At 45.1% G+C, this 13,658-nt stretch overlaps 1 protein-coding gene across 1 annotated transcript; it reads left to right on the top strand.

Annotated features, from left to right (window-relative positions):
- Positions 1 to 2,927: 2,927 nt before the first annotated feature.
- LOC137839318 (uncharacterized) lies at positions 2,928 to 3,407 on the top strand. Its single transcript, XM_068648439.1, has one exon. The coding sequence runs from the start codon at positions 2,928 to 2,930 to the stop codon at positions 3,405 to 3,407; it is 480 nt and encodes a 159-aa protein (XP_068504540.1).
- The last annotated feature ends 10,251 nt before the right edge of the window (positions 3,408 to 13,658 follow it).

The raw sequence follows: 13,658 nt of genomic DNA, 5'->3' as shown, positions 1-13,658 counted from the left end.
CAGCGCCCAAGTCAAGGAGGCTCCAGATGATGGCACGTGTACGACTGGATGCGAGCCACTTGTCCAGCTGCGTAACTGCCAGGAGAGAGAAAGTGACCAGGTATTTAAGGGTTTCCCAACGAACTTTTGAGGTACGCACGTTCAGATTACACTCTTTACGCTTGCGAGTTCTTTAGCATACTGTGAGAGAGAACATTGCACGGTTCCTTGAGAGTTCTTGAGTGTTATTGCTCTTAGTATTTGGTGGTTCGGTCACTGACTTGGGCGTTGGAGTGCGATCGGCCGCAGCGGCGCTGCTCTGTTCTTTTGCAGGTTCTTGAAGTGGATCGCGACGAAGGACGGAGGTAGAAGCGGTGCACACGTCGATCCATTGGCGAGGCAAGTTCCAAGGTTCAGGTCAACAGGCAGGATCAGAATTAATCTAAGAAAACTCTACTCAAATTTTGAGTGAACTTTGGAGAGCTTTTGGAGCCTTCTTCTCTAGTCTTATCTTGATGGATCATTGGAGTCCTCAAGTGGCGGCATCACTCTCATCTAGGAGCATTCCACACTTCTAGTGGCGAGATCATCCATCCTCCTTCCATCTTCATGAGCATTTCTCTTCTCCTTCCTTTCTTCTTTGTTAATTCTTTGTTCTAAGCTTGTTGTCTTGTTTTTGGTTCGGCTGTTCTTGTTTTTCCAGCACCTATTGTTTCTGTTCTTGCTTTCTAATTTCAATTCTGTTCGGTTCCTTTTAGTTTCACCTCTTTTGTTCGGTTCAATTTGACTAAAATTGGTTCATCCAATGAGTTTGGGATTTGGTACTAGTTTTTGGTGAGTTCTTGTCTTAGAACAATGATCCAACTCTAAGAAAAGTGCCTCTATAATGTCCAACTCAAGGTGATTCCTAAGAAGGTCAAGAACCTTTCTCTATATGGCTAGTGGAATCACATCAGCGTGGCCCCAAAAGGTGTTACTTTCCCCGCTTCAGAGGATGTCCAATCAGCCATTAAGGGCACCCCCATGGTTCAGAGAATGTCACGTCAATAGTTCGAGAAGTGTTAAGTCAGCAAAGAATGACACGTCACCAGGGTGACACGTGGACGACGTGGGCGAGACCTTAGTCTTTGCGCTGAAGACAAGTCTTCAGCTTAAGACTGGGGGGCTTGTGTACCGTCCCGTATCCGGGCGTTGACAAAGTCAAGGTCAAAGGCAACGTAAGGCGTCGCCTAGGTGAGGAGACGCCAAGTGCCAGCGTCGCCGAGAGGAAGCGTCACCAGGGTAAGGTGTCGCCTAGGTGAAGGTGTCGCCCAGTTAAGGCGTCGCCCAACTAGGGCGTCCCCCAACTAGGGCGTCGCCAAGGTCAAATGTCACAAAGGCAAGGCGATCATAGTGTGGCTCCCCGATATCCATGGGTAGGAAAGACCATGGAGGGAGCGACACCGTGGGAAGGCCTCAAATCCCGATACTCCAGGGTAGTAATAAAGAGAAGAGAAAGGTGGCTTCAAGGCCATAGTGATAGCGCCAGTGTAGGGCAGCCTGACTCGTGAAGTGCCCCTGCCGCCCCAGAGACGCCCTTGGGATAGATACGACTCAAGAGGAGGGTCACGCCCAGGGTAGCCAGGTGCAGGGTACGAGAGGAAGGCAGATACGCTCTCAAAGTGAGTGACTACATGTTTGGGGGCATGAGTTGGCACCTAAAAAGTCACCCCTTGTGCAGTTGCACTCCCAAGTAGGAGGACTCACACGAAGAAATGCCCCCAGATGGGGTCACGGCGCTGTGAGGCCCTCCACGTGTACAGCAACCAGGTCAGAATAGAAACGCCATTTTGTCAGGTACAAGGTAATTAAGGTTATTTAATGTAGTTTGCGTTTCGAGCGTTTAAGGTACTATAAATGCTCCCAAGCGATTTAAACGTCTTAAATGCACTGAAGGTTTCATAATTCAATGCGCTTTAAGACGCTTTAAATGCTAGAGTAGTTTAAATAGCGCCTCCAATGTTGGGAACGGGGTTCGAACTTTTGGCAAATTTTCCAGAAACACTCTAGTTGCTTGCTCGAGCCTTGAGGTTACGCACAAGGGACTAGGGAAAGATCTTTGCCAGAACGAGACAATATACACTAGACACAGTTCCTTTTAACCACCTTCAGAGTGCCATACACGGTGCTCCGATATGGAGGTGCAGAGTTTTTGGTGTTTCTTGCTGGTTGACTTGAGCGTCGGAGTGCAAACGACCGCTAGGGCGCCCTTTTGTCCTTCTTTGCAGGAATCCACAGGTAACCAGTGTGAAGGAGTCCCTAGCTGACGGTTGAGGTCGCGCACGAAGATGTCCCAGATCAACTGGACGGAACAGCTTCCAAGGTGATTCGCGCAGGGTTTTATTGGCCTTCAGTGAGGGAGGATTGTGTAAGATACGCCTAGCGATGCAAGCAGTGTCAGATGCAAGCAGTCTCAGATGCATGCAGACTGGCATAAGGCACCTCTAGAGGAACTGAGATCGATTTACAGCCCATGGCCTTTCCACACATGGGGAATCGATATTCTGGGGGCCTTTCCCTCTGGCGATAAGGCAGATTAAGTATTTGATAGTCGCCATTGAGTGCTTCATGAAGTGGATAGAGGCAGAACCAGTGGCACAGATCACTGCGCACAAGGTACAACACTTTGTTTGGAAGAACATTGTGTGTCATTTCGGGGTGCCAAGGCGTCTCATATCAGATAATGGCACTCAATTTGCGAGCCAGCAGTTGGGGAAGCTGTGTGCAGAAGTAGGAATCAAGCAGGTGTTTGCATCAGTCGAACACCCCAGACGAATGGGTAGGTAGAGTCAGCAAACAGAGTTTTGCTGAGGGGGCTGAAGCGAAGACTAGAGAAAGCCAAAGGGGCGTGGGCAGAAGAAGTGCCAAAGATTGTGTGGGCCTACCACACCACTCCTCAATCTTCCACCATGGAGACGCCTTTCAGCCTAGTATACAGGTCAGATGCCATGATCCCAATAGAGATCCACGAGAGTTCTCCACGTTTCCTATGCTTTGTGGCAGAAGAGTCCAACGAAGAAAGAAAGGTGAATCTAGACCTGTTAGACGAGGTCAGGGAGGAAGCGAGGATAAAGGCTGAAGCTGTGAAGAGGAGAGTGGAACATCAATATAGCTCTAAGGTGAAGCCGCGGCTATTCCAAGTTGGTGACCTGGTCATGAGGAAGGCTCATCTGTATGAGTTAGAGAACAAGTTGTCTCCCAAGTGGACCGGACCCTTCAGAGTGACTGAGGCTAAAGGAAATGGGTCGTACAATCTAGAGACTCTAGAAGGAGGCCCCATCCCACGCAGCTGGAATGCAGCCAATTTAAAGTTTTATTTCAGTTCAAATTTTGTAAAGGGGACACTCTTTTTCCCTCTCGTGGGTTTTTTAATGAGGTCACCCAAGTAAAAAAAAAAAAAAGATCAAGAAAACTTTGTCTCAATTTTTCCCTCTCACACAATGTAAGATCAAAGATTAAGAAACAAAAGACAAAGAATCAAGGCAACGCCAGACGTAGGCGTCGCCGAGATGAGGCGTCGCCAAGATGAGGCGTCGCCAAGAGAAGGCGTCGCCAAGATGAGGCGTCGCCAGATAAGGGAGCAGGCGTCAAATTCAGAGCTTGTAACAAGAGCGCATGCTCATGCCCAGAGATCAAGACAAAAGGTACGTACAGTAAAGTTAAAATCCGGGTGTCTAGTCCCTGAGTAGGGGTTAAGGGATTCCTTCGGGACGCCCCCTCCTTAGGTAGGAATAGCTAGCCCCGGTGTCTAATGTTTAGACACCTCGCAAGGAAGTGGCGGGGGGCGTTTCCTTCGAGTGTGGGCGCCAAACAGTAAGAAGTTTCGGAGCAGTGGAGAACCAGGTCACTTGGTGCAGATACACGCAATTAAGGAGAAGTGCCATCCTTCGGGAAACCTTCTCCTTAGGCGTAATCACCAAAATCTTTGGTCATCTTGGTGTTTAGACATGCCAGGGACGATACGGCGATGTTTCCAACGCGCCTCTCCCTGGGCATGGGCGCCAAGAACATTGATTGCCTTTGATGGAGATCAAGCTCAAGAGGACATGGAGGCCACTCAACAAGATCAAGAAGAGTTAGAGGCACAAATGGAGGACCCATGGAGGTCAAAGCCCACCTCAAAGGCTTACAATAAGCATGTTCAAAGCTTTAGGAGCTAGGGGACATTTATTTTCTCTTTTTGTAATTTCTTTGGTTGAAGGTTCTTAGAGGGAAACATTAGAAACCTCTTTTGTTATAGCATCTTTTAGGCTTTAGTTAGGAGCTTTAGGAAGGGGGGTGTATTAGTAGATAGGTGTAGGAGTAGAATAGGAGGTGCCAAAGTGAAGGAAGAGGTCACACCTTCCTCATGCCTTGTAAATAGGCGTCGGTTCTAGATTGTTTTAGGGGGGAAATTTGAAATTGTTTAGCTTGCATTTTCAGCACCTTAGGCTATAAATAGAGGTGCTTCCTTTGTAAATTTCAGATTGGAATTTATCTAAAGAAATTATACTCAAATTTGGAGTGAGCATTGGAGAGCTTTTGAGCCTTCTTCTCTAGTCTTATCTTGAAGGATCCATGGTGTCCTCAAGTGGCGGCAGCACACTCATCTAGGAGCAACCACACTTCTAGTGGCGTGATCATTCATCATACATCCATCTTCATGAGCAATTCTCTTCTCCTTCCTTTCTTCTCTTTTGTTGTTCATGTTTTGAGTTGGTGTTCTTGAGTTTTTTGGTTCGGCTTTAAGTTTTCCAGCAGCTGTTCTTATTCTTCTTTGTGTTTGGTTCGGTACATTTCTGTTTCCAGCTTTCCTATTCAGTTTTCTTGGCTTTAATTTCATTTTGTTCGGTTCAAAGTTGTTTTCATTCAATTCTATTCGGTGCCTTTGGTTTTTACCTCTTTTTGTTGGTTCAATTTGACAATAATTGGAACTTCTAAATGAGTTTGTGTTTTGGCACTAGTTTTGGTGAGTTCTTCTTCATAGAACCTTGATCCATTTCTATGATAAAGTGCCTAGCTCTTAACCAACTCAAGATGATTCCTAAGAATGTCAAGAATCATTCTAATTGTGCTAGTGGAATCACATCACCCTTGGTGTTTTCAGACACTTTGAGGACGAAACGGCACTACCCCCAGGCAGGCCTCTCCTCAGGCGTGAGCACCAAGCGCGCAGAGATAAGGGCAAAGTTACTTAGGTGTTTAGACACCCCGTGGACGATACGGCGCTGTTATAATAGGCCTCTCCACGGGCGTGGGCACCAGAAGTGTGACTTTGTCCCAAGTGTTTAGACACGCTGAGGACGATACGAACTCACGTTCAGCGGGTCTCTCATCGAGCGTGGACACCCAATACAGATAAGATAAGCCTTCCTCGCCTTCGAGCGATGTTGAGGTCATAGAAGAGATCAAGTTCTCCCTCGCCCTTGAGCGATGTCGAGGCCATAAAAGAGATGAGACCCCTTTTCATCTTAAGCGATGATAAAGCCAGCAACACCTTTCGCAGTAAGTGCCTGGGGACTCAAGACAAGTAAGTAAAGAGAAAGTTAAAAACTTTTCTAAGTTCAGAAGGCAAGAGAAATTCGAAGAGCAAGAAGAAGAAGCATAAAAACACGAGTCATCGGAGACAAGAAAAATACGCGAAGTTAAATCCTCCTTTGCCCCTGGGCAATGACGAGGCAGGCGACGCCTTCATGAGGAAGATTCCTCGCAGATACGAAGGCCAAGTGAAGTTCTAAGTGAAAAGATCAGGAGAAGGGTACGCGTCACGACTTAGAAGGGAATAGTAAAAGAGAAAGTCACGTGCTACCTAAAGAGTTAATGGCAAAGCGACGAAGAGATACATCGGAGGTAAATACCAGTTACGCCTTTGATATAGTAAAGAAAGCAGATAAAGGTGCAAGAGAAGCTAAAAGGCGAACAAGAACGTAAAGATAAATGTTCGAATGGCATTTAACTAAATAAGGTTAAGTGTCAGAATTACAGACAGAGCAAATATGGGTAAATACAAAATTACAAGGAATGTGGAGGACAAGTAGGTGCTGCTCATTCCCTAAGGTCGAGGGGCACCACCTTCCCATCAACGATGTGGTTGTCGGGGTCACAGTTGGAGGTGTTGATCCCTGGGTTTTCACAGGTGGCTTGGGCCAGAGCCTCCTTGAACCCCTCATCAAAGGTGCCAGCCATATCGTCGAGGAGGTCTTGGTTGGCCTTCTCCAATTCCTCGATCTTGGAGTCCTTGGTGGCTAGCTGCTTTTCCAGAAATTCCTTCTCCACTTGAAGCTTGTTCACTTCAGCTTGGAATTTGTCATTTTCAGTCTGGAGAAGGTTGAGAGCTTCAGTCTTCGCAGCTAGCTCCCCCTCCGTCTCGCCTAGTTTCACCTCGAGGGCCCTGGAGTTTTCGGCTACCACCCTTAGTTCAGCAACCTCCGCCTACAGAGGGGCCATGGAGCCCAGGAGGTCAGCGTGCTTCTGGTCAGCCTCGCGCAGCCTCAGGGTGGCCGCCTCCTCCACCTTCCGGGTCTCCACCAAGGAGGCTTGGTAAGCTTCTTCTAGCTTCAGCTTTTCTTCCTTCAGGGTGGCCACCTCTCGTTTGAGAGCCTGAAGGGTTTGCATCTCGATGACTTTGGATTTTGCTTGTGCGTGACAATCGAGTGCAATAGCAAGGAAGGCCGCCATGTAGTAGGGCATACCTTCCTTCTTGATCTCGCCAGAAAAGCTTCCCGGCGACCTCTCAGTAAAGCCCCTCATTAGTTGCATGATTGCAGGGGGAATCTCCAAGACCTCTGGCGGGAGCTTGTGGAGCAGTTTGTGTTGGTGGGGGGGGTGGATTCTGCCCCCTCCTCTTGGCCCATTTGTTGAGTTGGAGATGTAGCACTAGGGGGTTGTCCCTCAGTGACCCTCCATGTTGGGGGGAGACAGATCCAGAGAAGATGACCCTATTGGTCCTCCTCCTCTTGAAGACCTGCACCTCGCTTGAGCCCTCGTCATCGGAGGGGACGATGAGGAGGCCTTTTCCCTTGTCAAGGGGGGCTGGGGTGAGGTTGGTGGCCACAGCCAGTGGGCTGCAACAAGGGGAAGAGGTGAGTTAGGTGTTTGGAGGGAATGGGGAGAGTTGGGAGTTTGGGCGGCGTGTGGTGTTAGTGATGGTGGAAGGTTGGACTCAGTAATGGGGTGTCAGAAGCACCAGCTTTCGCAGCAGTCCCCTTGGTGCGAGCTTTCAAGGTCTTGGCCAGTGCAATTCGCCTTGAGGAGTCCATCACTAATGTTGCACCAGACAAACAAAAGAACAAGGGTTAGAGCTAATACCAGTTAAAAGCACATACAACACATACAACAATAAGAGAAAGCACATTAAGAGGTAAATATGAAGAAGACAAGTAAGGGCATAGATTTTCCTACCAAAGTACCGAGAAAGGGTGTCCACATTAAACTCGCAAGCTATGAGCTCCGCGGTGTTGAAGAAGACTCCCAGGCCGGCTAAAGCCACACATACCTCTCTATCAGCAGAGGGTAGTTCGTCTAAGGATTTGGGCTTAAGCAACTTTGGCTCTTTCACCCAATACAAGGGGAAGCCATCCAGGGCTGTGGGGTCGCGTTTGGCGCAACACACCCTGAAGAACTTGCCTTTCCATCCGTTGTAGGAGTTCTGGAAGAGGGTTAGGAGTATCCTTCCAGCAACCCCAAAAAAGCTTACCCAGAGGCTCTTCCCCTGTTTCTTCACCTCAAAAAAGTGGAGGAAGACGTCCACTGAGGGTAGAAGGCCAAAGTACCCATTCAGAATCTCGAAGGCCCTGATGAATGCCCAGCTGTTGGGGTGTAGCTGGGCAAGGGCTACATTAATCTCGATAAGCAGCTCCCTCTCGAAGCCTGTGAAGGGTAGGCGCAGGCCGGTGCGTTTGAACACCGTCTGGTAAAGGAAGAAAAAGGGCTTCCCACCGTTGGACCTATCGTCCACGCAGACCGGCTCCCCGGGGGTGCCGTGACGAACGAAGATGTGGGAGTCGTGGCTGCTGCAGAAGGCATTGAAGTTGTAGGATCGTGGGTCACCCTGATGGTTCTCCACGTCTTCGACGGTAGTCAAGGTTGTGCACTCAGCTAAGAGTTCATCAGGGGCCCAGGGGTACTGAACGCTATAGTTGATCTCAGGGGGAGGAGGATTGGCGATTGTTTTTATACGTGCCATAGATTGATGAAGAAGCTGAAGAATGGAGAAGAGGAAAGGTTCAGTGAATCAGGTTAAGGCGTAAAAGGGGAAGAACGAAGAAGTGTGAAGGAAAAGAGAAGAACACAGAAATGCACAAATATAAACGGTCCCAGGCAGGTGTAATAGCAATACAATAAAGAGAAAGGGTGACTGGAGTAGAAAAACCATACTTTTTGTGGTTGGAAGTTGGAAAGCTATGAGCTTTCGTGAACAGGGAGCGCAAAGATCACAGGGAAGATGAACAGTGCAGAGAATATGAAAAGTGATGAAATAGTGCCTCGAGCGCGCGTTTTCGAAAGGTTATAACGTTAACTCAAGAAGCGCTAGCGACACGCATCCTCAGGTTGACCGCTTAAGGCGTCGCCAGGTGTAGGCGTCGCCAGGTTAAGGCGTCGCCAAGATGAGGCGTCGCCAGGATAAGGTGTCGCCAGGATGAGGCGTCGCCAGGATAAGGCATCGACGGTGTCACCCCCCGATACCCATGGGTAGGAAAGACCGTGGAGGGGGCGACACCACGAGGGGCCTCAGTACCTCAAAACAGTAATAAAGAGAAGAGAAAGGTGGCTTCAAGGCCATATTCCTAGTACCAGTGAGGAGTAACCTGACTTGTGAAAGTACCCACGCCACCTCTGGGAGACCCCTGGGACAGATACGACCCATGAGAGGGCCACGCCCAAGGGCGAACCATGTGCGTGGTACGAGAGGAAGGTAGATACACTCCCAGGGCGAGTGACAAGAGGTTGGGACGCATGAGTTCGCACCCAGAAAGTCACCCCTTGCGTCAGAGGCACTTTGAGGAAGGAGGACTTACACGATGGATTATCCCTAAGTTGGGTTACGACGCTGTAAGGCCCTCCACGTAGAATAGCGATCAAGTCAGAAGAACACGTGGCAGTAAGCACTGAAACATCAATGTTTTCCTGAAAGTTTGCTAAGGTACGCTTTAATTTAGTTTACGTTTCGAACGCTTTAAAGCACTTTAAACGCTTTAAATGCTTTGAACGTTTTAAATGCGTTGAACATTTTTATACGATTTAAATGCGCTTTAAGACGCTTTAAATGCTTGAGACGTTTAAAAGGAGCTTTAGACGTTTGGGACAGAGGGGGGAGAAAAAAAGATCCAGTTTTAGTTTTACACACACTCTAGTTGCTTGCTCGCGAACCCACTGTACGCACAGGCCATTAGGGAGAAATTCAGTTACTCAGTTATTCGACCACCTTCAGAGCATCCATTCACAGTGCTCTGATACGGAGGTGTGTTATTTGATGTTTCTCGCTAGCTGACTTGATCGTCGGAGTGCAAACGGCCGCGAGGGTGCCTCTTTGTTCACTTCTTTTCAGGTACTCACGACGGCGCAGAACGAAGGTGCCCTAGCTCGCAATCAGAAGCCACGCACGAAGACGTCCCTGGTCAACCGACGAGAACATGAGTCATTTTATTTTCTGAATCCTATTATGTTTTGTCTAAGTCATGTTTCTCCTAATTTGTCATCAATTCCATTAGTGCTGAATTTGTTGATAATTTTGGTTTCTTGATTTGATTTGAGTCCAGATTTATAATTCTATGTTTGTTGATCCTTTGGTGCATTTTTCTTTTAGTTTGAGTTCAAATTGATATACATATACTCCATTGTGTTTTTGAAGTTTGTTATTCTGTTTTAAATTCAAAAATTAGGATTACTCTGTTTTTCAAATTCTATGCTAGCTATTTTTTGTAATGAATTTTAAATACGTTGGAGAAAAATTATGAAAATCTGGATTTATACAATTTGTTGTGTTATAAAATCAAGAAAAAAAAGAATCAAATGAATAGACAAAATACATAAAAAATGATAAATAATAATAAAAAAAAGTGCATCTTGGCACCAAAATATACGGTAGTTGGACAATAATTTTGAAAAATTTATCACAATTATTTGGTGCATAGTTTTGGTGTGATTCCAGCGCCAAAAGTTTGCTAAGACCTTGAAACTTTTGTGGTTAAAATTTCAGAAGCAAATTCAAAATAGCCAGCTCAGCATAAATATTTTAAGTCACGCTTTGTGAACCTAAATTTTCCAGTAGTGTTGTTTTGGTTTTTTCTAATCAATTCTAGTGCCTTTCTTTAGGTTCCTTTTGTGTGCTATCCTTTATTGAGTGCCTAATTTTTTTTGCTTGTCCAATATTATTCAAAACTCTTTCTAAGTTGTGTCATATAATTCAAATCCATTTGTTGTTGTCCTGTTTTAAAATTTAAATTGTTTCTTGCTTTCATTTCTTGACCTCTAAATTGTTGGTGGATAAAATTCAATTGGTGCTTGTTAAGTGGAATTGACTTTGTGGTGAGTCTATCTCTACTTAGTAGGTACTATTTTGGAGATTTTAATTGTCTAATCATAAGAGGTTAAGGAAAGGAGTTGCAGCAAATACAAATACAAATACAAACAGATACACTTTGGAGAACACAACAAAGAAGAGCAATTACAAGCCAAGGAGTGCATAGTTTAGGAAATCTGAATTTTAATTTGTGTAATTCAATTTCTTTGTATTTCTTTGAGTTGTAATTATATTCAACATTTGATTAATTAGTGGATTAATCACGTGTAGACGGTGAGTGTGTCTTCAAAGGCTCCAAGTGTCTAGAAGCCTCACCTTAGGAATCGTCTAGCTTAAAGCTTTGAAGTTAGCAATCTTTAATTGTGCTTAGCTAGTTGCTTTACGTTAATTACTTGATTTGCATTGACTATTTGCTTTGTTTGTTTAATTGCTTTGCATTGTTTTCCTTTGCATAAAAATTGACTTTTCATTCCTAATTGTGATCTAAGTAATTTACTTAGAAAGAGAAATGTGTGATGTTTTGAGGGATAGGTTTTGGCAAGGAAAGACTTGGTACTTAAGAAGTCCTAGTGACTCACCTCTCTTTCCTGGAAAGCTACCTTCACTACTTTCCTTTTCTTTCTTGAGGTAAAATACTTTTAAACACAAAGCTTTAGTCATGTCAACTCACTCTTCTAAATCTAATGAAAGTGATATAAAGTCCATCAAATCTCTTATAAAACAATTAGCCAAGGACTTTCAATCACTCTCATATAGACAATTAGAGCATGAAGCACAAATCAAAGAGTTGAAAATGGCTAAAGAAAAGGGTGAAAGCTCTCAAAAATCTAAAAAAATATGTTCACATGCATCTAGTTCTCAAAATCATGATTCTTTTGGGGAAGAAAGTCTTAGGATAAATAAATATTATCAACCACCCCCTAGGAGAACTAGAAAAGATAGAAAAGAACAAGACAGCCCAAGAGAGGTTAGGGTAGACCTACCCCATTTCCATGGAAAAGAAAACGTAGAAGTATACTTAGATTGGAAAATGAAGGTAGAACAATTATTTGCTTGCCATAAAGTGAGTGAAGAAAGGAAAGTACCCTTAGCCATTCTTAGTTTCCAAGGAAATGCTATGTATTGGTGGATGGCTTTAGAAAGATATAGGCGTCTTCATAGGGAACCTCCCATAGAGTATTGGAATGATCTTAGGGGAGCCCTAAGACGCCGCCATATTCCCTCCTACTATAATTGATGGACAAGCTCCACAGACTCCAACAAAGAACCATGAGTGTAGAGGAGTATAGGTAAAAGATGGAACTCTATATGATGAGAGCCTCCATTAGGGAGAATGAGTCCACCACCATAGCTAGATTTTTAAGTGGGCTAAATCTTGAGATAAGATATAGAGTTGAACTTCTACCTTATCAAGACTTGAATGACTTAGTTCAACTATGTATCAAAGTTGAACAACAAAATTTAAGGAAAACTTCAAGAAACGAAGGTTCATACTCTAACTCCTATCCAAAAAGAGATTTCAAGAGGGAGAGTACATTCAAAGAAAAACCAAAAGAGACTCTCAAAACCATAAACAAAGATATGCTCACTCCACCCATTCGCACTAGGGATGTTAAATGCTTTAAATGCTTTGGAAGAGGACATGTGTAAGCTCAATGTCCAAACCAAATAACCTTTTTTTTAAAAGGAATAGATGAGTATACTAGTGGTGATGTTTTAGAGTTTGTTTTGGAATGGAAATGCAAGAAGGAGATGAAAAGAATAAGGAAACTTATGTGGTTGGAGCTCTTGGAAATGTGCACTCCACTTGAAGGATGATTGGCTTCAAGATGAGTGTTTTTGCCGCCGCTTGAGAGTCTGAGAATTCACTCAAGATAAAACTAGAAGAGAAGAAGACATAAGTCTCTCTCAATTCACTGACCAATTTGGTAGAGGTTCAATACTCACAAAATCAATCTTATTATTTCAAAGACCTAAGTCTTCCTCTTATAGAGAGGAGGATCGGTCACAAGTACAAGGGAAGCTTACAAGAGAAGCTTTGAAAGGTGACCTTCTAACTCTTCCTATTCTAGCCCCTAAAGGAGAGTGAAGAGGAACCTTTCTAGATCTTTCCTAAAAACTAACGCCTAAAGGTGTTATACAAAGGAGGTGTCTTAGGTTTCCCTCTTTAGCACCTTCATAAACACTACTATAAATGTTTTTCAATTTTATACAAAAGAAACTATAAAAAGAGAAAACATTTGAAGCCTACTACCTAACTCCTTAGCTTTGCTCCTTGTAATCCTTTAAGGTAAAAAGGATGATGAGCTAATGTGTCTTTGAGCATCTTGAACTTCAACCTCATTCTCTTCTACTTCTTGATCTTCATCAACTAAGATCAGGGCCCTTGCTTTTCTTCTAGGTACTCCTTCAGAAAACCATTCCTCACCAATTCATCTAATCGGTGTCCTAGCGCTAAGCAGTTGCGCAGGTTGTGGTTGAAGGCTTGGTGGAATTCGCACCAAGTGTCCTTGCTCGGCCCCAATCTTCTGTCGGTCTTCGGAGGTGAGTTCAGCCTGTCAGCCTCGTTGGGGATAACAATAAGCTCCTTAAGGTCTATTCTAAAGTTGTGCTGGTGGGCGCGCCTTCCCTCGTTCGTGGCCTGGTCTGATGCTTTGTCAACTCATATTGCGCCTGCTTAGCCGGGTGTTTCTTCTCTGTCCTGGCCTCGTGCACCCTCATGGGTTGAGGATGACCAGTTCCCCGAGCTTTTGCCAGTCCAACGCTTCCACGTTTTTCTGTCACCTCCTATTTCGTGCCGATGTGGGCCACGGTTCGGCGACAGATCTCGCTAAACGTCTTTGGACGATATCTTATCAGAGAATCACTAAAAGGCCCCGATAACATTCCTCGCCTGAAGGCGTGCACCATCATGGATTTGTCTTTGGGGTGTAGCTTCACCACTAGTGCCCCGAATCGGTTCAGGAAATCCTTCAAGGGCTCTCCCTGGTATTGTTTCACATCAAAGAGATCGAAAGAGATGGGTGGGGGAGCCTAGTTGACGATGAACTACTCCCTGAACAATGTTGAGAACTGATCAAATGAAGTGATGTGTCCATCGGGGAGACTGATGAACCAGTTCAACATTGTGCTCGAGAAT

This window comes from Phaseolus vulgaris, chromosome 3, assembly GCF_000499845.2.
Source record: "Phaseolus vulgaris cultivar G19833 chromosome 3, P. vulgaris v2.0, whole genome shotgun sequence".
Lineage (NCBI taxonomy): Eukaryota > Viridiplantae > Streptophyta > Magnoliopsida > Fabales > Fabaceae > Phaseolus > Phaseolus vulgaris.
This window is presented reverse-complemented; position numbering and strand designations above follow the sequence as displayed.

What these genes read in the sequence shown, in the direction of transcription:
- LOC137839318 (XM_068648439.1), top strand. Translation starts at nt 2,928, where the DNA reads ATGGAGACGCCTTTCAGCCTAGTATACAGGTCAGATGCCATGATCCCA.